The 26,607-nt window shown below is 42.0% G+C and overlaps 1 protein-coding gene and 1 long non-coding RNA gene across 3 annotated transcripts; both read left to right on the plus strand.

Annotated features, from left to right (window-relative positions):
- Positions 1–5,223: 5,223 nt before the first annotated feature.
- LOC121556683 (zinc finger protein 112-like) lies at positions 5,224–24,219 on the plus strand. Of its 2 annotated transcripts, none has more exons than XM_045219659.1 (3): positions 5,224–5,243; positions 5,479–6,236; positions 23,195–24,219. In XM_045219659.1, exons 1-3 carry the CDS (start codon positions 5,231–5,233, stop codon positions 23,468–23,470), a joined length of 1,047 nt encoding a protein of 348 aa, XP_045075594.1. In that variant the 5' UTR covers positions 5,224–5,230; the 3' UTR covers positions 23,471–24,219. The 2 variants fall into 2 exon arrangements, with proteins under 2 accessions (XP_045075594.1, XP_045075593.1); XM_045219658.1 differs by lacking the exon at positions 23,195–24,219 and adding an exon at positions 8,632–10,119 and having other exon boundaries at positions 5,479–5,606.
- Positions 21,432–23,106, plus strand: LOC123488922. Its single transcript, XR_006660341.1, has 4 exons — positions 21,432–21,616; positions 22,030–22,160; positions 22,364–22,528; positions 23,026–23,106. It is a non-coding gene; the product is annotated as an uncharacterized LOC123488922 (long non-coding RNA).
- Positions 24,220–26,607: the final 2,388 nt, after the last annotated feature.

Genomic DNA, 26,607 nt, shown 5'->3' on the forward strand with positions numbered 1-26,607 from the left:
CAAAAAGAAAATCGTCCTGTAGCTGGATCTAGTTGATCCTCCCCTGACTTCGATGGACAAAGTAAACAGCAATTTCCGCAACAACTAAGAGTGTTGAAGCACAGGGCTAAACTTCTCTGATGTTTTGGTCCCGCAGCTACCACGTTGTAGCAGCGTGAAGCAAACCTGTGTACATGCGCAGATTCTCTGTGAGAGTAAAGTCTTACGTCACACTCATGGCAATATCTGCGGTGCTGCTCGTGATTCTTCCTTTAGAGAGAAAGGTTAATTTTCACACGGAAGAGAGGCCATTTGCCTGTACACACTGCAGGAAGAGGTCCTCAGAGAGGAGCTACCTCAGGATACACCAGCAGAATCACCATTCCACTCTATAGCATAGAAAGTAACCATTCAACTCGAGTAGCTTCTGACGTTAGATCAAACCCTGCATTAAAGACAGAAAGATACATTTTCATTGTTGTCACCTGAAAAGACCCACAGATGTATTTGGAGTAAGGAGAGTAACAGATTTCAGTGTTGAATATTCCTGGGTAGGATATTGCATCCAAACATTGTGTGTTAAAAATATATATATATATATAGTGAGGGAAAACAGTATTTGATCCCCTGCTGAATTTGTACATTTGCCCACTGACAAAGAAATTATCAGTCTAATTTTAATGGTAGGTTTATTTGAACAGTGAGAGACAGAATAACAACAAAAGAATCCAGAACAACTCATGTAAAAAAAATTATAAATTGATTTGCATTTAAATGGAGGAAATAAGTATTTGACCCCTCTGCAAAACATGACTTAGTACTTGGTGGCAAAACCCTTGTTAGCAATCACAGAGGTCAGACGTTTCTTGTAGTTGGCCACCAGGTTTGCACACATCTCAGGAGGGATTTTGTTCCACTCCTCTTTGTAGATCTTCTCCAAGTCATTAAGGTTTCGAGGCTGACGTTTGGCAACTCAAACCTTCAGCTCCCCTCCACAGATTTTCTATGGGATTAAGGTCTGGAGACTGGCCAGGCCGACTCCAGGACCTTAATGTGCTTCTTCTTGAGCCACTCCTTTGTTGCCTTGGCCGTGTGTTTTGGGTCATTGTCATGCTGGAATACCCATCCACGACCCATTTTCAATGCCCTGGCTGAGGGAAGGAGGTTCTCACCCAAGATTTGACGGTACATGGCCCCGTCCATCGTCCCTTTGATGCGGTGAAGTTGTCCTGTCCCCCTTAGCAGAAAAACACCCCCCAAAGCATAATGTTTCCACCTCCATGTTTGACAGTGGGGATGGTGTTCTTGGGGTCATAGGCAGCATTCCTCCTCCCTCCAAACACGGCGAGTTGAGTTGATGCCAAAGATCTCCATTTTGGTCTCATCTGACCACAACACTTTCACCCAGTTCTCCTCTGAATCATTCAGATGTTCATTGGCAAACTTCAGACGGGCATGTATATGTGCTTTCTTGAGCAGGGGGACCTTGCGGGCGCTGCAGGATATCAGTCCTTCACGGCGTAGTGTGTTACCAATTGTTTTCTTGGTGACTATGGTCCCAGCTGCCTTGAGATCATTGACAAGATCCTCCCGTGTAGTTCTGGGCTGATTCCTCACCGTTCTCATGATCATTTCAACTCCACGAGGTGAGATCTTGCATGGAGCCCCAGGTCGAGTGAGATTGACAGGTCTTTTGTGTTTCTTCCATTTGCGAATAATCGCACCAACTGTTGTCACCTTCTCACCAAGCTGCTTGGCGATGGTCTTGTAGCCCATTCAGCCTTGTGTAGGTCTACAATCTTGTCCCTGACATCCTTGGAGAGCTCTTTGGTCTTGGCCATGGTGGAGAGTTTGGAATCTGATTGATTGCTTCTGTGGATAGTGTCTTTATACAGGTAACAAACTGAGATTAGGAGCACTCCCCTTTAAGAGTGAGCTCTAATCTCAGCTCGTTACCTGTATAAAAGACACCTGGGAGTCAGAAATCTTTCTGATTGAGAGGGGTCAAATTGTTATTTCTTTCATTAAAATGCAAATCAATTCATAACATTTTTTTTTGTTATTCTGTCTCTCACTGTTCAAATAAACCTACCATTAAAATTATAGACTGATCATTTCTTTGTCAGTGGGCAAACGTACAAAATCAGCAGGGGATCAAATACTTTTTTTCCCTCACTGTACAGTGGGGAAAAAAGTATTTAGTCAGCCACCAATTGTGCAAGTTCTCCCACTTAAAAAGATGAGAGAGGCCTGTAATTTTCATCATAGGTACACGTCAACTATGACAGACAAAATGAGGAAAAAAATTCCAGAAAATCACATTGTAGGATTTTAATGAATTTATTTGCAAATTATGGTGGAAAATAAGTATTTGGTCAATAACAAAAGTTTCTCAATACTTTGTTATATACCCTTTGTTGGCAATGACACAGGTCAAACGTTTTCTGTAAGTCTTCACAAGGTTTTCACACACTGTTGCTGGTATTTTGGCCCATTCCTCCATGCAAATCTCCTCTAGAGCAGTGATGTTTTGGGGCTGTCGCTGGGCAACACGGACCTTTAACTCCCTCCAAGGATTTTCTATGGGGTTGAGATCTGGAGACTGGCTAGGCCACTCCAGGACCTTGAAATGCTTCTTACGAAGCCACTCCTTCGTTGCCCGGGCGGTGTGTTTGGGATCATTGTCATGCTGAAAGACCCAGCCACGTTTCATCTTCAATGCCCCTTGCTGATGGAAGGAGGTTTTCATCAAAATCTCATGATACATGGCCCCATTCATTCTTTCCTTTACGGATCAGTCGTCCTGGTCCCTTTGCAGAAATACAGCCCCAAAGCATGATGTTTCCACCCCCCATGCTTCACAGTAGGTATGGTGTTCTTTGGATGCAACTCAGCATTCTTTGTCCTCCAAACACGACGAGTTGAGTTTTTACCAAAAAGTTATATTTTGGTTTCATCTGACCATATGACATTCTCCCAATCCTCTTCTGGATCATCCAAATGCACTCTAGCAAAATTCAGACGGGCCTAGACATGTACTGGCTTAAGCAGGGGGGACACGTCAGGCACTTCAGGATTTGAATCCCTGGCGGCGTAGTGTGTTACTGATGGTAGGCTTTGTTACTTTGGTCCCAGCTCTCTGCAGGTCATTCACTAGGTCCCCCGAGTGGTTCTGGGATTTTGCTCACCGTTCTTGTGATCATTTTTACCCACGGGGTGAGATATTGCGTGGAGCCCCAGATCGAGGGAGATTATCAGTGGTCTTGTATGTCTTCCATTTCCTAATAATTGCTCCCACAGTTGATTTCTTCAAACCAAGCTGCTTACCTATTGCAGATTCAGTCTTCCCAGCCTGGTGCAGGTCAACAATTTTGTTTCTGGTGTCCTTTGACAGCTCTTTGGTCTTGGCCATAGTGGAGTTTGGAGTGTGACTGTTTGAGGTTGTGGACAGGTGTCTTTATACTGATAACAAGTTCAAACAGGTGCCATTAATACAGGTAACGAGTGGAGGACAGAGGAGCCTCTTAAAGAAGAAGTTACCGCTCTGTGAGAGCCAGAAATCTTTCTTGTTTGTAGGTGACCAAATACTTATTTTCCACCATAATTTGCAAATAAATTAATTAAAAATCCTACAATGTGATTTTCTGGAAAAAAAAATCTCATTTTGTCTGTTATAGTTGACGTGTACCTATGATGAAAATTACAGGCCTCTCTCATCTTTTTAAGTGGGAGAACTTGCACAATTGGTGGCTGACTAAATACTTTTTTCCCCCACTGTGTGTGTGTGTATATATATATATATGCCTAAAAAGTCTGTTACATATTGTGTTTCTACTGTACATTTGGTGATAAAAAATGGATTGCTTCCATTGAACTACCAAAAAAAAATTCCCAAAACACTTTTAATGAGAAACTAAATGCAGTTTATCGCGTAAATACAGATTTGTATCTGAGATATGTGTGGTTTTCATATGGTGTATTTAAAACATGTTTATATTTAATAAACACAAAATGGGACTTTTCATTCTAAGACTTTCATTGAAGCTCTCTTTAGTATACATCACATCTGTATACTATTCTGCATAAACATGACGTTATAACCAATATACACTTACTAAATATACCTACAGATACCCACCACAGGAGGTTGCTGAGGAAGAATGGCTCATAATAATGGCCAGAACGGAGCAAATGGAATGGCATCAAACACCTGAAACCATGTAATTGATACCATTCCACCCTATTCCGCTCCAGTCATCAACACGAGCCCGTCCTCCCCAATTAAGGTGCCACCAACCTCCTGTGATACCCACACACTAACAAACACCTACTGTACACGTCAAAATAGTTTAGTCAGGTTTGTCTGATGATGACTTTTGACTTATCATAGCTGACTTATTTTTATCCACAACAACATATTTATGTCCCCATAATAGGTTCAACTACAATGAAGTCATTCTGTAACTACAGTATAGGACTCAAACTTAGTGGGGATGGGTAAACACTCCATGTTGAACTTGTTCATTATCTGTGTGTGCGTTTGTACGTACCTGAGGGAGTGTATGTCTGTGTAATCTGTATCACCTGTCTCTTCCAGGAGGAGGATCCAGAGGTGCTGCTGGTGAAGGAGGAGGGGTGTGAGGAGGGTCTGGGGAACCCTGAGGGGACCATGGTCATAGATGACAACCAGACTACACCATCTCCTGAACCCACAGAGGAACCAGCTGAGCAGCACAGGACCACACACAGTCTCACTGAGGTGAGCCCACTGTAAACTACTGTCTGAATGGTATTAGGTCAGGGCCCGTATCCACAAAGCCTCTCAGAGTAGGAGTGCTGATCTAGGATCAGTTTTGCCTTTTAGATCATAATGAATAAGATTATATGTAAAGATCCTAGATCAGCACTCCTACTCTGAGAGGCTTTGTGGATACCAGGTTTTAATAATTTTGTCTTAAGTGTGGGACCATGCCTTTGAATTATCAAACCATTAAAGAGTGTCAAGTAATCTAAATAAATAACACGTTTGCATAGTATCAAATCAACTAACATGCTTGCATAGTACTCATAGCAATCCCTCAAGATGCTCCATAGCAGGGTGCTCATATCAGATTTCTTGATCCAACATCCTCTCACTCTGTATCTCTTACAGTCAGTAGACATGGAGGATGGGAAGCCTGATCTGCTGCTGGTCAAAGAGGAGACAATAGAAGACGGACCAGAGAGCATTGATCTGCTGAGTGGACTAAAGATGGGGGAGCAAGGTAAGGGAGAAATACATATAGCCTACATACAGTAATAGATCTTCAATGGGAATAGTGATGCACCTGGCTATTGTTTTTTCTTCATTCATAAAATGAAATCAATACAATTTATGTTTACATACAAAAACAAACATTATTATGTATGAACTTAACCAGGTAATTGATGGAAAAAAATTATATATGTAGAGTTCTCTGCCATGTTTTTAAAGTCTATTTTCTAACCTTTTTCCTGCAGGTGGTTGGCTGGAGGCTAACAGAGGAGACTGGGCGGCCATCTTGGATTCCCAGAACCAGACTTCTGTAGCCAAGCGCCAAGGGGACAACATCACTGAGCAGGCCAGGACCAGAGGCGACATAGTGGAGGTCAGTGGATGGGACAGCGTCCTCAACTCTGGGCTGGGGAACAACACTGTTAACCAGAAACAGACAGTGGAACAAAAAACAACAACCGATCTTAGTCTCCATGACAACAGACTGGCTGTGACCAGGGCGAGGCGTATATTTGGTCTGCGGGAACGGGGAGGTGTCCGTATGCGGCGGGAGAGAACAGTCACAGACTTGGTTAGCGATGCTCCGTCCTGCTCCTATAGTTGTGAATCAGAGATGCCTCAGGTTAACCCCCTAACAGGTGCTGCCTTCAGCCTGCCTTCTTTAGGATATATCAACGGGAACATGGATCCTGTGACAACACAGACACTCCCTGGCCTTCGTCCTCCTCACACTCTCCTTATGTTAAACCAGACCTCAGACAATGCCAGTGCCTCAACACTAAATGGCTACACAAGCCCATTGACAAATGACAGTAGTAGTAATGCTATCAGGAGATCCGGTGGCAAAGAGAAGCGTTTCCCGTGTTCGTTCTGTGGGAAAGTCTTTAGTTTCCCTAAACAGGTGGAGATCCACCAGAGGATGCACACGGGGGAGAAACCGTTCGGCTGCCAACTGTGTGAGAAGAGGTTCTCCCACCAGCACCACCTGAAGAGGCACCAGAGGGTCCACACAGGGGAGAAACCTTTCAGCTGCACCCAGTGTGAGAAGAGGTTCTCCCACCAGCACCAGCTGAAGATGCACCTGAAGGTCCACACGGGAGAAAGGCCGTTCGCCTGTACGCACTGCGGAAGAGGTTCTCAGAGAGGAGCTACCTCAGGATACACCAGCAGAAAATGCACACGGCCCATGTATAGTAGTATTAGCTAGTTTGTTTGTAGTTCATTCTGTTGGTTTTAGATGATCTAGGGAACTGGATGAGGTGAACTGAGGAAAGAATGAGTATGATGAGGCAGAGTAGATTATATGGTGATGGTTGGTGTGATGGTGTTTGTAAAATGCTTCACTCGTGAAGAGTGACAAACCTTCTCCCTTTACAGTGCCTTGCAAAGTATTCATCCCCCTTGGCGTTTGACGTATTCCCTATTTTGTTGCATTACAACCTGTAATTTAAATTGATTTTTTATTTGGATTTCATGTAATGGACATACACAAAATAGTCCAAATTGGTGAAGTGAAATAAAAAAAATAACTTGTTTCAAAAAAGTATAAAAATAAATAACGGAAAAGTGTTGCGTGCATATGTATTCACCCCCTTTGCTATGAAGCCCCTAAATAAGATATTGTGCAACCAGTTACCTTCAGAAGTCACATAATTAGTTAAATAAAGTCCACCTGTGTGCAATCTAAGTGTCACATGATCTGTCACATGATCTCAGTATATATACACCTGTTCTGAAAGGCCCCGGAGTCTGCAACACCACTAAGCAAGGGGCACCACCAAGCAAGCGGCACCATGAAGACCAATGAGCTCTCCAAACAGGTCAGGGACAAAGTTGTGGAGAAGAACAGATCAGGGTTGGGTTATAAAAAAATATCAGAAACTTTGAACATCCCACGGAGCACCATTAAATCCATTATTACAAAATGGAAATAATATGGCACCACAACAAACCTGCCAAGAGAGGGCTGCCCACCAAAACTCACAGACCAGCAAAGGAGGGCATTAATCAGAGAGGCAACAAAGAGACCAAAGATAACCCTGAAGAGCTGCAAAGCTCCACAGCGGAGATTGGAGTATCTGTCCATAGGACCACTCCACAGAGCTTGGCTTTACGGAAGAGTGGCCAGAAAAAAAGCCGTTGCTTAAAGAAAAAAATAAGCAAACACGTTTGGTGTTCGCCAAAAGGCATGTGGGAGACTCCCCAAACATATGGAAGAAGGTACTCTAGTCAGATGAGACTAATATTGAGCTTTTTGGCCATCAAGGAAAACGCTATGTCTGGTGCAAACCCGACACCTCTCATCACCCCCGAGAACACCATGTTTTTCATCGGCAGGGACTGGGAAACTGGTCAGAATTGAAGGAATGATGGATGGCGCTAAATACAGGGAAATTCTTGAGGGAAACCTATTTCTGTCTTCCAGAGATTTGAGACTGGGACGGAGGTTCACCTTCCAACAGGACAATGACCCTAAGCATACTGCTAAAGCAACACTCGAGTGGTTTGAGGGGAAACATTTAAATGTCTTGGAATGCCCTAGTCAAAGCCCAGACCTCAATCTAATTGAGAATCTGTGGTATGACTTAAAGATTGCTTTACACCAGCGGAACCCATCCAACTTGAAGGAGGTTGACTTTGGGAGGGTGAATAGTTATGCACGCTCAAGTTTTCAGTTTTTTTGTCTTTTTTCTTGTTTGTTTCACAATAAAAATGATTTAGCATCTTCAAAGTGGTAGGCATGTTGTGTAAATCAAATGATACAAACCCCCAAAAAATCAATTTTAATTCCAGGTTGTAAGGCAAGAAAATAGGAAAAATGCCAAGGGGGGTGAATACTTTCGCAAGCCAATGTAGGTTGATACTGGTGTTTTATAGTAAGATAATGATGGTGCCTTAATTCATGTTTATTTGACAGGAAGTTGTGAATTACTGTATGTAATGTAATGTTGAACCTTTTCCAAAGTATACTAAAATTAATTTTATCAAAGCGAGGGTACCAGATTTACAGAAAATCGAAAGTGTTACCATAGTGAGAAAAGTTTATGTACTTGTCAAGATCGTTTTGCAATAAAAGTACCGTACTTCAAAGTTATGTGAGTGTATGACCATTTTATTGAAATTAAATACAAAATTAACTCTGTGCTGACTGACTTGGTTATTTTTGTATCATTGCAGGAACTGAGTTTCCCTTATCTCAGTCGAACCAAAACATTGTGCTTAATTCTTGAATCAACACATACAGAATCGTTTTATAATAATTGTTAGGTACTTTAATCACGGTCTTAGAGATGGGCTTGACTGTGGTTAACATTTTATAGTGTCATGTTTCTGTGTGTATAGCAAATAATTTATTATATAAACTTTGATATGCTCTTCTGTACAATTTGTGTTTACAGTCTGCAGTCAATGAGGACCTGCTGATATCCGGTGTTGCTGGCGGGAGAGACTGGACCTCTGAGGTGGCTGGTCACGAACCCTGGCCCCGGATCAGAATCATGGATCAGGAGCCATCACTCTTCCTTCCTGAGTTGGAACCAGGACCCCACCAGCACACAGAACACAACCAGTGGACAGGTGGACTGAACAACCTCAGTCCTGGTGGTCATCAGAGAGACAGAGGCTCCAGTCAGGGATCCAGTCTGCAGCCCAGACCCTTCTCTTCACAGTCTCAGTGCAGGGATGAAGCAGGGCCTGGAGCTGATAGAGATAGACCCTCCTGTTCCTATGATACAAACACCACAGTATCCATGATGAACAGAGCAGGTCTCCCTGGGCTTCAGCCTTCAGAGAGAGTGGTGGGTGAACCCCCTGGTGGTAGTCTATCATCAAGTCTGTCTTCTTCTTCAGGGTCTCGTCAATTGCCTTGTGACTGGGTTCATGGAAGGCCTGTGCCTGGACCTGAGTCTAGCCTTCCTCACCTACCTCAGGGTTACCCCACCAATACAGACAGGGTCAGGATGGGCGTTCAACACAAGAGGTACCTAGCCTATAACACAGCACACAATCCCAACAACACCCAAACAATGGCTAGAGGTCAAGGAGTGAGCTCAAAGACTAACCACCTGAGGGTGGTGGCTCCTGCTTCTACCTCCTCTGGGTCACAATGTGGGAAGCGACGCATTAGGACGGACGCCGACAAGCCGTATGCCTGCCCCACATGTGGAAAGCGCTTCTCTGAGGCGAACTATGTGAAGCAGCACCAGACTGTTCACACCAAGGAGAGGCCCTTCAAGTGTAAGCTGTGTTACAAGAGCTTCTCCTTCCTGAGTAACCTTATCAGGCATAAGGGTGTCCACAATGGGGAGGAACCCTTCAGCTGTACCCAGTGTCACATGCACTTCGCCCATGCTGGCAACCTGAAGAGGCACCAGAGGGTCCACACAGGGGAGAAATCCTCTAGCTGACCCCATTGTGAGAAGAAATGATCCAGCCAGCACCCGCTGAAGATGCACCTGAAGGTCCACACAGGAGAGAGGCTGTTCGCCTGTACACACTTCGGGAAGAGGAGCTATCTCAGGATACACCAATACCCTTCATTAAAGACAAATATGAATGCCATTTTTGTCAGCAGATGCATTTGGAATAACGAGAGTAACACATTTCAGTGTTGAATATTCCTGGGTAGAATACTGCATCCAGACATTGTGTGATATATAAGGCATATATAAGCCTAAAAGGTCTGTTACATATTGTGTTTGAACTGTGTAGGCTATTTGATGTTCATTACTTCTATTCAACTACTTAATTTCTTTCCCAAAACACTTTTAATGAGAAAATTAATGTAGTTTATCATACAGATTTGTAGTTGAGACAGGTGTATGTGTGGTTTTCATATGGTGTATTTAACACTTGTTTATGTGTAATAAACACAAAATGGGACTTTTCATTCTAAGACTTTCATTGAGACTCTCTTTAGTATACATCACATCTGATCTCACCCTATTCTACATACACCTGACCGCGCTTTATAACCAATATACACTTTCTAAATATACCCACACCAGTGGAGGCACCTCAGAGGAGGAAGGGGAGGACCATCCTCAGTGAATTTCTTTTTTTTAAATAGTGAAACATAAAAAAAGTTATCCTTTTTAGAAAATACTATACTAAATGTATTCACGCCACCAAATCATTGATTAAAACACACTGTTTTGCAATGAAGGTCAACGGTAGCCTCAACAATACTCTGTAGGGTAGCACCATGGTGTAGCAGGAGGACAGCTAGTTTCTGTCCTCCTCTGGGTACATTGACCTCAATACAAAACCTAGGAGGCTCGTGGTTCTCACCTCCTTCCATTGACTTACACAGTAATTATGACAACTTCCGGAGGACATCCTCCAACCTATCAGAGCTCTTGCAGCATGAACTGACATGTTTCCACCAAATCAAAGGATCGGAGGAGGAATCTAGTACTGAAAGCATAAGCTACTGCTAGCTAGCACTTCAGTGCATAAAATGTGGTTAGTAGTTGACTCAAAGAGACAGAAAAACAATAGTTGAACAGTTTTGAACAAATTAATTTATTCAAAAATGAAGGAGAAGCAAGAGTGAGAGCTAGCTATATTTAGTTGTATTCTTTTTCCACTTACTTAGCTAGCGAATGCAACTAGGTAGTTTAGCCTACTCAAACAACCAGCTCAAACAGAGAGGGATGCTAGCTGGCTATAGCTATCCAACATTGGAACTCTTCCAAGTCAAGGTAAGCCTTTGGTTTTTATTAATTTATTGTCACGGGGCCCGCCGGTGTAACTGCTAACCTGCTTGCTGAATGTACACTGTACTGCATGATTGTAGCGGGCTTACTAACACGTTAGTTCTAGTAGCTACACTACCGTTCAAAAGTTTGGGGTCACTTAGAAATGTCCTTGTTTTTGAAAGAAAATCATATTTTTTAAACCATTAAAATAACATCAAATTGATCAGAAATACAGTGTAGACATTGTTAATGTTGTAAATGGCTATTGTAGCTGGAAACGGCTGATTTTTTTATGTTATATCAACATAGGGGTACAGAGGCCCATTATCAGCAATCATCAGTCCTGTGTTCCAATGGTACGTTGTGTTTGCTAATCCAAGTTTATCATTTTAAAAGGCTAATTGATCATCAGAAAACCCATTTGCAATTATGTCAGCACAGCTGAAAACTGTTGTGCTGATTAAAGAAGCAATAAAACTGGCCTTCTTGAGACTAGTTGAGTATCTGGAGCATCAGCAATTGTGGGTTCGATTATAGGATCAAAATGGCCAGAAACAAAGAACCTTCTTCTGAAATTATGGCTATTCCATGCGAGAAATTGCCAAGAAACTGATGATCTCGTACAATGCTGTGTACTACTCCCTTCACAGAACAGCGCAAACTTCACAGAACAGCGCAAACTGGCTCTAACCAGAATAGAAAGAGGAGCGGGAGGCCCCGGTGCACAACTGAGCAAGAGAACAAAAAATTTTAAAAAAAACAAATACATTAGAGTGTCTAGTTTAGGAAACAGACGCCTCACAGGTCCTCAACTGGCAGCTTCATTAAATAGAACCCGCAAAACACCAGTCTCAAAGTCAACAGTGAAGAGGCAACTCCGGGATGCTGACCTAGGCAGAGTTGCAAAGAAAAAGCCATATCTCAGACATTACCATGAGCCCGTCCTCCCCAATTAAGGTTCCATGGAGACTGTTTAGCAGAAGAAAATGGACAAGGAGCAAAATGTTACTGTGGCGGAGAACATGAAGCGTAATCCTTAGAATGTCTGATAAGGGTAAAAGAGATTGAGGTTTCCAAAGTAGGCCCCAGAGCCTGAGTAGGGTGTTATGGAGGTTTTTGTATGACTGAAGGAGTGGGATGATTTTTGTAAAAAAAATTAAAATAATAATTAGTAGTGTGGTGGCCGAAAACAAACCTTTGCTGATAATGCCGTGATGATAAGAAGTCCGCCGACACTGTACTTTGTTTATAAAGGTTTATTATAACAAAGAGTTTCAGCGTCAGATTTACAGATACCTGCAGATATCTGAAGAACAGCAGGAGCCAATTCTGTAATTCGCTATTCCCCCTCCTCCCTGTTCAAGACATGGTATTTATATCATATATGACATAGTATGGCGTGATTTTAATATCCAATCCCTGGCCTTTTTCACATATCTTCCCATATCCTTTTTCCAGGAACTTTAGTAATGCTTTCCAGATGTTTCAGCAAAGTAGAGTAAAGTTCATCTGTTACACCATTTGCAATGTCAGCACAATCACAGAGCATAAGACACTACATATTTTCCCCCTTCGAGACTAATTAAGTCTCGAAAACAAAAAAGAATAGGATTATGACAAATTTCTTGAGTAACTTTAGCAATAAACCAAAATTTATGGAGAGTAAACACATGTTTATATAGACACATTTTTGTATGTAGTGTAAATACATTGTTATGGAGTGTAAATAAATTGTTATGGAGTGTAAATAAATTGTTATGGAGTGTAAGAGCGAAAAACCTGTCTGGCAGCTTTCATTCCAAATATCCATCAGTCAGTCAAGACAGGAAAATTCTCTCACGGCCCCTCTGCCCTAGGCGACCACCTAAGTACTCCAGATCAATTTATACATCTTTATCAATACATTTTAAGCTATGATGCAATTGAATACATATGAAAAACCCCAGCAAACAAAATACAATCAAAATGTCCACATGCCGATCGGACCCTCCTGTGGATTCTCTCTGTCCTTGCCTAGACCCCATATCCCTAAACTTCAACGAAATAAACAAAAACATCTGAGGTCCCCACATGTACCCAACAACAGAAAACATAATTCTTCAAAAATTAATACAGAAAGAATATAACACTGGAATGTAGTCCACTACACTTCATCTCCTCCACAGTGTCGACTTTCAATGCGACGTCGATGATGGAATCTGAACATTTCCACACTTTCCTTGTTCCACTTCCTCCAGTCCATTCATATTGTCCATGTTTGAGTATTTGAGTCCCTCTACATATTCCCCCATATGCTTCTGGAAGAAAAGAAAATACCAAACAGTATCTTTTGCAAAACAACACATGCAAATTAAAACATCAATATCAACTAAAAATGATATATAAAGTAGATATAAAATGAATCACATTCCATTTCCCCCTTTGGTTCATAACAAAACACTAAATATCACAATAATATAATTATCCCTCAATCAGATATTCCAAATTTCCTAGAGTTATTTCAACCCTAGTTTTCATAACATTTTAGTCTGACTTTTTCCAATTTTTTCTTTCTCTAATTTTTTCAAAAACCATTTCACTGATTTATTCACAAAACTCTTTCCCATTTTCTGAGGATATTAAGTCAGGAAATTCCCTTCTGCTTATGACTTCTTTACACAAGAACTTTGCAACCGACTGAGCATATTTTAGCTTAGTTGAACATCTTATGCACCTCTTGGTATATGAATGTAACCAAGAATAACAGTCACACATTATTTTTCAGACAGATTATGCACCTGCCTATGACATAGTCAATCTATTCAAGAAAATATCATTCCCAAAAATCCTACTCCTTTGTGATCTTTCTCCTAAACTCCCCTTTTACAACATAAGCTAACCCATAGCTTCCTAAATCATCATGGTTTCTCCAAAACAATAATTGATTGCTACTCTAACGATTTTTTCTATTGTCTTCAAAACACCTGCTTTTGAAAGTCCTTCAATTTCTGGTTCAATCCCTTGGATTGCTTCATCTTTCAATGGATACTGATTCTTCCAAGGAGGTCTGGCTCCTCATCGAAGTTCAACTTTCACCTCAATTGGGCTGATTTCACAAATCCAGTATCAGTCCTACTTTGATATCTCAAATATTCTTGAACTTTTTGCAACATCTCCTCTTTAATAGATTCTCAATCCATCTTCACACTTCAAATAGATTCATCTGTCTTCCGTACAGCTTATGACTCTCCTTGTCCTTGAGCCAAAATCATCATTTTCAGAAATCGCTGATCTTCACTCCTCCAAGTCCTTCTCATAATTAGTTGATTTGACATAGTGAGATGTGTAACCTCTTCAGGCTGAACACAGATAAAAGCCTTTCTGCTATCCATCATCACTTCCCATAGTCCATTGTTTATTTTCACTTCAATTGTTGGATCTTTTTCTCTAACTGGTGCTGCCAACTGAAACTCCCCCTTTCGGATCTTCTGGGCACCTCTAGAATCCTTGCTCCGGGCCCCTATAAGGGTTCACCGGTCCTCCAGATGATCTTCACTTGCTCCTGTATCTTCCTCTGAAGTTCTTTCTTTCCAGAAACTATCTACGGATATGAAACAACTTGTACCACTAGTTGTGGCTGGTATAATTGCATTTGACCTTGTTCAGTTGAAGCTGTAGCAGTGATTGTTGATTTGGTTTACACTGATTCTGCATAACCAAAGCTTCTCTTCTCCTTCTTCTCCACCAGTTGTATTTGATTGAGTTTTCTGAGAGTTTCTTGGTCCTGTTCTTTCTGGTTGTGTTCCTTTTTCCGGTACAGATCCACTTGATGGGCTATATGATCTGTATAGACACCTTTTGTCATGCTCCCAAGTCCAACCACTTCTGCCAGTTTGCTCCTTACCGGTAAGGGCAGTCCCATCTGTAGTTTAGCTCTCAAGATTGACTGCTCAATTTGACTCACATCTGGATCATTTCCGGTAATATTTCTCCACACTTGATGAACTCTTGACACGTAGGCTCTCGGATTTTCTTGTTGTCCTAGTGGGTCAATCAGAATGTTGTCAGGATGCACATTTGTTGGAAACGTATCTCTCAGTGCTCTCCACAGCCAATTTCTACTTGCAGCCAACAATTCAGGGTCGTTCACTGCAGTCCCCACATATCTATGAAGTCCAGCTCTCTGAAAAATTTCTTCCATGCCTGGAATCCCAAGGAGATTAGCCAAAAGTCTCTTAATGTCTCCTATGGCAGACTGTGTTCCCACCGTAATTTCTTCCAACTTTGAAATCCAAGGATATGCTCCATCTTGAAGAGTAGGCAGCTTCTCAAGTATATCTGACATATCGGTATTCTGCAAAGGCTTATATTCTAGGTTTTGTCCTCGAATGATCACCGGCATAATTTTCTTACTAGTGCCCTCTTTTCTTGGCCTCAATGTATATTTATTCTCAGATTCTTGGGATTCTTTTCTCAGCAGCTTCTTTTTCTTTATCTTCAGCTTCTGGAGTTGTTCCTCCAGTTTTTTCACTTCTTCTAAACTAGTCACTTTATCCAGGCATGAGACGCATCGGTCTATATCTCTTTCTATTTCTTCTGTGCTAGTCATTGTAGGATAAAATCCTCTTGAATATGAAGCACCTTTAATCTCCAAATCTTCATCGTTGTCTCCATCTTCATTTTCATCAGGACTCGAATCACTTGTATTCTTCTTCTTCCAACTTCCATCACCCCTTCTTTCCGCTCTGGCCAACCTCTGTCTGATGACAGGGTCATATCCACCCATGATCTCTTCTGAATCACTCTGATCATCATCATCGTCATCATCATCATCATAAAGTTCCATCCTCCTGAACCTCGCTCTACCCTTAGTTTCCAGACATCTCGTTTTCTTCCTGCTTTTGGAGTTTGGATTCATCTTTATGGTCATTTCTGCTTGTCCTCTCTCTATTATTTGTTCATCTTCATCTCTGATGCAATAGTCACCCTCCTGAATGATCACTGGAAGCTGAGGATAAACGTCCTTAAACTTGGCTTCTTTCTCATAAGGTGGGGGTGTTTTTGCTGAATCCATATATGAGAAAGGTGTATTGACTTCTGCCATTAGTTTTTCTGTCACCTTCACCTCTTTTGCCATTTTCTCTGTACCTCTGTCTCTCTTATCTTTTGTATCTTTTATCAGTTTTTGTCCTTCATTTTCAAACAGCTTAAGAACACCCAGCTCTCTTTGTCTTTTTTCTTTACGTAGTTTTCCTTTCTTCCCCTTCTTTTGATCTGCCTTATACGTGGATACAAGCACTTGCATTATCTTGATGACGTCTGGGTTAAGAGTCCCTTCCACTGGCCATGGTTGTTCAATGTCAGGCCAACGTTTATTCAATTTTTCAGATAATTTTGCTATACCATTAACTAGAGGATTACTATTCTGTACTACATCAAGAGGAGTAATTGCTTTTGTAGTTTTGATGTCCTTTTTCCCCATTGTAATGACTCTGTTATGTGTGTCCCTCTTTCTTTTTTTATTTTCTTTTTTTTAATAATAAAAATAATTAATCAATTAATCCAATCAATCAATTAACCAATTCAATCAATCAATCAACTAACGAATTCAATCAATCAATCAACCAATTAAATCAATCAATCAATCAACCAACTAATCCAATAATTCAATCAATATATCAATTTATTTTGTGAATTTTATTTTACCAAATTATTGATTAGTGGCAGTCTTACCACATCCGATCAGGAAAAGTAAAGGAAAGTAGTCAACTTCAGAGCAATCCAAAAATAAAAGACCTGTACCAGCAACACTAGAGCACTCACAACCCAATTGCTTAATAAGCACCTAATTACCTTAATTTTACAGAATAATGTCAATGCTGGATTTCCAACACAACTCTAATCAAAACAAGTCATTCACAAAAACTCTAATGTGCAATTATCAATTACATCAATTCATCAGTCTGTTGCCAAGTTCCTGCGAAATGGTCACAACATGAAATATTCTATGTAGACACAATGTATCAATTATGTCCTGTAAGGGAAAGTAGGTTTTGTGGATAAGAACAGTACTGGCCTTGATTGGACTGGGTTGTTGTCGCTGATGTCTGCTGATGTCAGCACCTCCTCTCTCTCTCTCTCGGTCTCCTCCTTCTCGTCTCTCATATGACAGAAAGACAAAAGAACAAACAAGAATTTAGTTTATTTTTTTTCCACATTCACGCTAAGAAATAAGCAAACAGCTTAACTCAGGAATATTATAAATAGCTCAATAACATTTTATTTTATTTATTTATTTTATTATTATTATTTTTAATCCGTCAATATATCTCTCATTCACCAACTCAACCGATTATCAACCAAACAGTTTTACAGTCAAGCAACAGTTAATTCAACAGAACATTTCACTTGTGTGCAAGATTCCCCCTCCCTTTTTTGTCTGCTCTGAGACTGCCTCTCCCAGCAGTTCAGTGCAGGGGAGTGGCACATCTGTTGTACGTAACTCTAAACTCATAAAATCCTACGCGTGCGCAGTTCAGTCACCAATGTGATTTCAGAGTGAAAGGAACAGACAGACCCGCTGTCGCTCCGTTCTCTCCTCCCATAGACAAACAATAACACATAGCTCACAAACGAACACGGAACACATAGAACATAGAACACAAATCCCACTTCCAAGTTTGTTATCTTCACTTATCCTAATCTGCAGATTTATAGTTATGTTGTTATCAATTTCAAAACATCTCTATACACTCTTAAAAAAGTCCTCCCTGTAGGGTCATGCTATTCTAATAGTTAATGAACGTTCTCTTTTTATAGAGACTCATAAGGTTTTAACCTTAACTAACATATTTCCTTACAAAAGACTAAAACCCCTGTTGTCATAGCCTTAGTCGACACACAGCTGGAACTCATCAGAGATCTCTTTTTTTTTTTTTTCTCTCTCTCTCTCACACACGTAGGTTCTCCTCTCATACACACACATACACACACACAGGCTTCGTTTCTGTCATACACACACATACACACACACAGGCTTCGTTTCTCTCATACACACACGAAAAGAATGCATCCGTTCATATAAAGCATGCTTACCGCCGTCCCTATTTTCCTTTATATTCCTTTGCAAAATTTCTGCTACCTTCAGGTTGTAGACATTCAAAAGAGAGGATTACTTCAGACAAATACTTCGTCAAATAGATTCTGAGCGGTTAACATACAATTGAATATTTTCTACAACCTGCAGTTCCCAGAACTGACTTGAGAGTTAATCTAATAACTATCAAGATTTATGGCCCATCATATTGATCGCCTCGTTTTCAAGGGCTTCCTTAAATTAACGGCGTCCTAAAAGTATACTGTATTTTATTCCTGGCCTTATTTCTTCATAATTTTCCTGGACACTCCTTTTCCTTTTATTAAAGTCAAATATATGTGTGCCCTATTGGTGTGCCCTATAGACACTCCCCACTTTTTGCGTTGTTCTCAACGCAAACTAATTTAGAAAATTTTGAACGGAATTCCTATCACACAGCAAAAAAAACAGCAAAACGCACGCACAAGTAATTTGACGGTACATCTTGAACGCACACACTCTGGACTCACAAAACGGCCAGCGCCCAATGTTAGGGATTAAGCTCACCTTATCTGCCGGCTTCTTGAGCGGGAGTCACTTTGTAGCCCAGGAATGGAATGCAGAGAAAATATGTATCACGACCCAAAAAAATAAAACAACCTCGTCGCCATTAATGTGGTGGCCGAAAACAAACCTTTGCTGATAATGCCGTGATGATAAGAAGTCCACCGACACTGTACTTTGTTTATAAAGGTTTATTATAACAAAGAGTTTCAGCGTCAGATTTACAGATACCTGCAGATATCTGAAGAACAGCAGGAGCCAATTCTGTAATTCGCTATTCCCCCTCCTCCCTGTTCAAGACATGGTATTTATATCATATATGACATAGTATGGCGTGATTTTAATATCCAATCCCTGGCCTTTTTCACATATCTTCCCATATCCTTTTTTCCAGGAACTTTAGTAATGCTTTCCAGATGTTTCAGCAAAGTAGAGTAAAGTTCATCTGTTACACCATTTGCAATGTCAGCACAATCACAGAGCCTAAGACACTACAGTAGTGTGTGTGGATTAATGACGTTTTTCCCTTATCAGTAATGGAATTTACTTTTTTTGTATTTTTTCCCCCCACCCTAATCCAGTTGGGGGCGGCAATACAACATTAGTTGTGGTACGCCATAATACCTCAAAGAAGAAGTAAACCGAAGAGCTCCAGGACTTCACGGCCGAATCGTTGAGGGAATATTGAATGAAGATATTCCCCCCCTCTCAGGCTCCTGAGTCTGTGTAGGGATCTGAGAAGACATTTGAATCTGACTGAAGGAGTACATTTATTTTGTTGTTTTTTGTTTGCTTTTCCCCTTTTATTTGTGTTAAAGGGATAGTTCATGCTAAATCTATATTTGGGTCAAATTACCCATGAGTTGTGTGTGAATGCCCATGTTGACAGTATCCACAATATTCCATTATTCTAATTGTCCAATGCTCTGATACTTCCTGTGTTTACCGGTTAGTTTTGTTCACATCTGGAAAGCAATCCACGTGGAAGTGCCTGTCCCAGGCGGATGACATCATCACTGAAAGACGCATAGAGATGCTCTGTGCTGTGGCTACATGAGGAAATAGCTCCAGTTCTGAGTAACTAAATTACAACGATTATTTCCGCAGTATGCACCCAAAAAGATCCCTGCGAACTACCAAACTTAGTTTGAAGAATATACATATATATCTCCCCAAGTAGTAGTTTTTATTTGTATTTTATTAGGGATCCCCATTAGCTCATGCCATGGCAGCAGCTACTCTTCCTCTCATTGCTGCAACTCCCCAACGGGCTCGGGAGAGGCGAAGGTTGAGACATGCATCCTCCGAAACATGACCATTCAAGCCACGCTGTTTAACCCGGAAGTCAGCAGTACCAATGAGTCTGAGGAAACACTGTTCGACTGATGACCGAAGTCAGCTTGCAGGTGCCCGGCCCACCACAAGGAGTCGCTAGAGTGCGATGAGCCAAGGAAAATCCCCCGGCCAAACCCTCTCCTAACCTGGACGGCTCTGGGACAATTGTAGGTCGCTGGATGGGGCTCCCGGTCACGGATCGAACCCCAGGACTTAGTGGTGCCTCAGCTTAGACCGCTGCACCACTCGGGAGGAAGTTGGGGCTTGCAGTGCAGCTTTGCTAACATCAGTTCTGCTGTTTCCACTCATGAAAACTGACAGTTAATATGACTGTAGCCATATATAGATTTAGCATGAACTATCCCTTTAAAGTCTCCCAGTTTTCACTTCACCCAGTAGGTCCCGTGTAGCTCAGTTGGTAGAGCATGGCGCTTGCAACGCCAGGGTTGTTGGTTCGATTCCCATGGGTGGCCAGTATGAAAAATGTATGCACTCACTAACTGTAAGTCGCTATGGATAAGAGCGTCTGCTAAATGACTAAAATGTAGGTGGCGGCAATACACCTTTTTGGTGTAGTCTGCCAATTAAAAACTCAAAGAAGAAGAAGTAAACAGAATTCCCTGTCTGTATTGAATAGTTTAGTGACCTACTATTGGAGGCATTAATGTTATGAAAAATCGAGAGACTGCGTGTAGTAGTGTGATTCTGCTGGGTCCCAGCCTACTTGGGAGTGGGCAGGAATGTATTAGTAGACCAGGTAGCCAAAAGGGCTTTTAAACAATATATAATTGATATTTGCGCTCCACTGGGTAGAGGTGAGGCCGAATGCAGTGGAAGCTGGTGGGAGGAGCTATAGGAGGACAGGCTCATTGTAATGGCTGGAATTACAAAGCCATTACAATGAGCCCGTCCTCCTATAGCTCCTTCCACCAGCCTCCACTGGCCGAATGTAAGATTAGAGCCATTATGATACATGTGTGGCAGAAGAGGTGGGACAGCAAGCCCAAGGGCCAGCATTTATATGCCCTTCAAAGGTGGGTGGACCAAGACTCAAAGATCAGAAGTTAGTACGTTTTTTTTTGTAGTAAAGGATAAGGTAGGAAGGTTTCGTTTTTTCTTAATGTTTGTTTATTTAATTATTTTAGTTTGTAAACTGTGATTGACTACACACTCCAGTACAGAAGGTGGCGGCATGCACCTCTAACGGTTGTTTGTGGACCGACATAACGCCATGAAAGAAGAAACAGTAGCAAACGAAAGAGAAGTGACCAAGAGCAATTTCCACGGTAGCTTTTTTATTGTTGTTATTTAGACGTTTAACACCCTGGAACTCAAAAGATGATTAATTTAACCGCACAGCATCACATACTTACTCCAGGTATTCTTTAAATTGCATTGGAAACTTGGTTGATAGATGTGAACTAGGTAACGCTAGCTAGCTGCTAACAATGGCAAACTGTATGGTTTTTCACACTCAAATAGCCTCCATCATGGAGGTGCTAGCGAATGCAGCCGCGGCAGAGATCTGTAAACTCGTAGACGACGACTATGCAGTGTTTCGTTTGGAAATAACTCAAAGCCAGAAAGAAAACAAGGCATTGCGGAGGAAACTACAGCTACTGGAAGTTAAGGTGGCACGGGAGCGCGCAGAGAGGACAACGCGAGAGCGCGTCCTTGTCTGTCATCCCAGTAGTGTCAAGATCCTTGATCAATACAGAGGAAAAGCAAAAGGTACATTTTGGCCCGAGGGTGCGCGGTGTGTCTCCTTTCATATATAGCTCAGTGCCTGTCGCCCCGTTCCACTCTGAATATGTGTTCAGATGTGTTACCCAGAATTGGGTCTTGGTCAGGTTTTGGATAGTATGCAATAACTCCCCTGATTACTTGGCTATCTTGCGCATAGACACAATATTACACATTCTAACTAGATTCCTGATTTACTGCATTTCCAATTATTTACTAAATGAAAACAGTATGATGCATGGAACATAATACATCAATCAGTAAATAATATACCAAGAAGTTATATAAGTGAATTCCTTACATCCTTGACAATTGTAGACAGTGTCAATAGTGTACAATATAGTGTTGAGCATTGACAGTAGCTAACCTAACCACCTATTTTCCCCCAATCACTCTCTCAGGTGAAGGACATCTCACTGGAGGCCACAGGAGCTTTGTGAAGCCAGCCGGACACAATACACGGAGAGAAGACCAACCAATCACTGTTGATGAGGGGATAGGAACCTCAACCCAGCACGTTATCGTGATAGAGGTTAGTGTAATAGTGTTGCATTAAACATTACAGTTACTTTGTAAATCAAATGTGTTCTGTTTATTTCAGAAAGGCTCCCCTCAGCTATTCACTTGCTTACATGTACATTTATCTGCCATAGTGGAGCTTGTGAGACTTCCTTACAACATTGTTATCCAATTCAACTCATGTACCGGTAATAACCTCCTCTCTTCTTGTGTCAGTCTGCAGATGCAGAGGCTGCATGTCCTGGGGTCAAGCAGGAGAGGTCTGAAGGAGAGGAGGACCCACGGCACAGCAGAGACATCCAGGCTGGAGAGCCCCCTGTAGCCACGGAGGACCTCACCGCTGCCCAAGTGCAGTCCAGGACCCGACGTAGCATCCTGGAGGTCAGTGGAACGCTGAACGCCGTCCTCAAGTCAGAGACAGACACTGAGACTTTAACAGGGCTGGACCGACTAGGCTGTCCTCATGCTCCACTCTCAGAGTATTTACTTTACGGTAACCCGAGGACGGTTCTGTCCCATCGGGACTCAGGTGACACATTACAGAATGTCAATGATCCATCCTGTTCATATGCTACAGAGACAGAGATGATACCTGGTAACATGTCTGTGGGCTTAGATACACAGACTAATCCAATGAGAGGGGACTGGAACCAGTACAGCAGTAGTGTATACTCTGAAGGGTGCCTAGATGAGAAAGGGGAGGGTCTGGTCGTAAATGAGGTGAAAGTTGAGGGCGACGCTTCTCTGACATGGAATGCAGACGAAACTCACTTAGGAGAAGGACACTCACAGGGCAACACCAGTGACTTCTTAGACTACAGGGAAAGCTTAGAGACAAATCTAAATGTTGTGACCCACTCCCCTTTACACGCTTTCAGGGATCGCGACCCAGTATCCATGTCAATGGGGCCTTCCGATTCACACAGGAACCAAAGGGCGAAGGCGCAGGGCGGGGGAGCCACATCAGGCAATAGTAAAGAGAAACGGTTCCTTTGCATGTTCTGTAACAAAGGCTTCAGCTGCCCCCAGAAGGTGGAGATCCACCAGAGGGTCCACACAGGGGTGAAACCCTTCAGCTGTACCCAGTGTCCCATGCGCTTCGCCCAGGCTTGCACCCTGAAGAGGCACCAGAGGGTCCACACAGGGGAGAAACCCTTCAGCTGTACCCAGTGTCACATGCGCTTTGCCCAGGCTGGTGACCTGAAGAGGCACCAGAGGGTCCACACGGGAGAGAGGCCTTTTGCCTGTACGCACTGCGGGAAGAGGTTCTCAGAGAAGAGCTACCTCAGGTTACACCAACAGCAAAAACACACCACTCTATAACATATCAAACACTTTTATATCAAAAGGAAAATATTCATTTTCGTTGTCAGCACAAAATATCCACAGATGCATTTGGATATTCCTGGGTAGAATATTGCATCCAGACATTGTGACTTATTTTTCAGCGAGTCAGTTACACACATTTATGACAGACACACTAGAATGGCTTTCAAAGAGGTGAAAATCTGAGACAAGGTTTGAATAATGCTGTCTATCAATAATTCCCAACCAAATTGAATGAGCTTGAGCAATTATGACAAAAACAATGCATATATGTTGCCCTAAGAGTTGTGCAAAGTTGGTAGAATCTTATTCCAAATGATTCACAGCTGTACTGGCTGCCAAAGGCACTACCACCACATACTAATTTTTTTGTGTGATAACTTTATATAACTTTCTTTCACTTGAAAATGTAGAGTAGGCTGTGTAGATCTGTAGGAAATAATCTAATTGAATCATTTTTTAGATTAAATTTTAAGGCAGCAAAATGTGAAGAAAGTTCAAGGGGGTGTAGACTTTCTTTTTTGTAAGCCTAAAAAGTCTGTTACATATTGTGTTTGTACTGTGTAGGCTATAATGATGTTCACAAATGCCTGTTTCATTACTTCCATTCAATTACAAAAAAAAATCCCCCAAGACACCTTTTATTTAGAAAATGAATGCAGTTTATCATGCAGATTTGTAGTCAAGACGTGTATGTGTGGTTTTCATATGGTCTATTTAAAACTTGTTTGTTGAATAAACACAAAATGGTCATTGAGACTCTCTTTAGTGTACATTACATCTGATCTCATCCTATTCTGCATAAACACAACAGTTATAACCAATATATACTTATTACACTGAACAAAAATATTAAGACAACATGTAAAGTGTTGGTCCCATGTTTAATGAGCTGAAAAGAAAGGGAGTGTGCAATTGGCTGACTACTTACTGCTGACTGCAGGAATGTCCACCAGAGCTGTTGCCAGAGAATTTGTTAATGTATCTACCATAAGCTGCCTCCAACTTCATTTTAGAGAATTTGGCAGTTCGTCCAACCGGTCTCACAACAGCAGACCCACGTGTATGGCGTCGTGTTGGCGAGCGGTTTGCTGATGTCAACGTTGTGAACAGAGTGCCGTATGGTGGGGTTATGGTATGGCTAGGCATAAGCTACGGACAAACAAACACAATAGCATTTTATTGATGGCAATTTGAATGCACAGAGATACCATGATGAGATCCTGAGGCCCGTTGTCGTGCCATTCATCCGTCACCATCACCTCATGTTTCAGCATGATAATGCACTGCCCCATGTCACAAGGACCTGTACACAATTCCTGGAAGCTGAAAATGTCCCAGTTCTTCCATGGCCTGCATACTCACCAGACATGTCACCCGTTGAGCATGTTTGGGATGCTCTGGATCGATGTGTATGACAGCGTGTTCCAGTTCCCGCCAATATCCAGCAGCTTCGCACAGCCATTGAAGAGGAGTGGGACAACATTCCACAGGCCACAATCAACAGCCTGATCAACTCTATGTGAAGGAGATGTCGCGCTGCATGAGGCAAATGGTGGTCACACCAGATACTGTCTGGTTTTCTGATCCACGACTCTACCTTTTTTATAAGTTATCTGTGACCAACAGATGCATATCTGTATTCCCAGTCATGTGAAATCCATAGATTAGGGCCTAATGAATTTATTTCAATTGACTGATTTCCTTATATGAACTGTAACTCAGTAAAATCGTTGAAGTTGTTGCATGTTGCGTTTATATTTTTGGTCAGTATAAATATACCCACATACTAACAAACACCTACTGTACACATCAAAATCGTTAAGTCAGGTTTGTCTAATGACTTTTGACTAATAGCTGACTTATTTTTACCCACAACATATTTATGACCACCATGATGGGTTTAACAACAATGGGTAAACACTCCATGTTGAAAGTGTGTTTATCTTCTGTGTGTGGGTGTGTACGTACCGGAGGGAGTGTATGTCTGTGTAATCTGTATCACCCGTCTCTTCCAGGAGGAGGGTCCGGAGGTGCTGCTGGTGAAGGAGGAGGAGTGTGAGGAGGGTCTGGGAACCCTGAGGGGACCAGACTACACCTCCTGAACACACATAGGAATCAGCTGAGCAGCACAGGACCACACACAGTCTCACTGAGTTGAGCCCACTGTGAACTACTGTCTGAATGGTATTAGGTCAGGGCCCGGATCCACAAAGCCTCTCAGAGTAGGAGTGCTGATCTAGGATCAGTTTTGCCTTTTAGATCATAATGAATAAGATTATATGGAAATATCCTAGATCAGCACTCCTACTCTGAGACGCTTTGTGGATACTGGCCCAGGTCTTGATACATTTTGTCTTAAGTGTGAGACCATGCCTTTGAATTATCAAACCAATAAAGAGTGTCAAGTAATCAAATCAACTAACACGTTTGCATAGTACTCATAGCAATCCCTCATTGCCCAATCAGAAGATGCTCCATAGCAGGGTGCTCATATCAGATTTCTTGATCCAACATCCTCTCTTTCTGTATCTCTTACAGTCAGTAGACATGGAGGATGGGAAGCCTGATCTGCTGCTGGTCAAAGAGGAGACAATAGAAGACGGACCAGAGAGCATTGACCTGCTGAGTGGACTAAAGATGGGGGAGCAAGGTAAGGGAGAAATACATATAGCCTACATACAGTAATAGATCTTCAATGGAAATAGTGATGTGCCTGGCTATTATTTTTTCCATAAAAGTCCATATGTAGAGTGTTCTCTGCCATGCTTATAAAGTATATTTTGGAACCTCTTCCTGCAGGTGGTTGGCTGGAGGCTAACAGAGTACACTGGGCCGGCCATCTTGGATTCCCAGAGGCGAAATAGTGGAGGTCAGTGGATGGGACAGCGTCCTCAATTCTGGGCTGGGGAACAACGCTGTTAACCACAACCAGAAACAGGTCTCCATGATAACAGACTGGCTGAGACCAGGGCAAGGCATAGATTTGGTCTGCGGGGTCGCGGAGGTGTCCGTATGCGGCTCGAGAGAACAGACACAGACTTGGCTAGTGATGCTCCGTCCTGCTCCTATAGTTGTGATTCAGAGACACTGATTGTGCCTCAAGTTAACCCCCTGAAAGGTGCTGCCTTCAG

The sequence above is a fragment of the Coregonus clupeaformis genome, unplaced genomic scaffold, assembly GCF_020615455.1.
Source record: "Coregonus clupeaformis isolate EN_2021a unplaced genomic scaffold, ASM2061545v1 scaf2586, whole genome shotgun sequence".
Lineage (NCBI taxonomy): Eukaryota > Metazoa > Chordata > Actinopteri > Salmoniformes > Salmonidae > Coregonus > Coregonus clupeaformis.

Bases quoted from the DNA above. Each gene is read 5' to 3' on its own strand.
- LOC121556683 (XM_045219658.1), top strand. The intron at 5,607-8,631 runs GTCAGTGGATGG...TTGTGTTTACAG, and splicing joins CCAGAGGCGACATAGTGGAG to TCTGCAGTCAATGAGGACCT.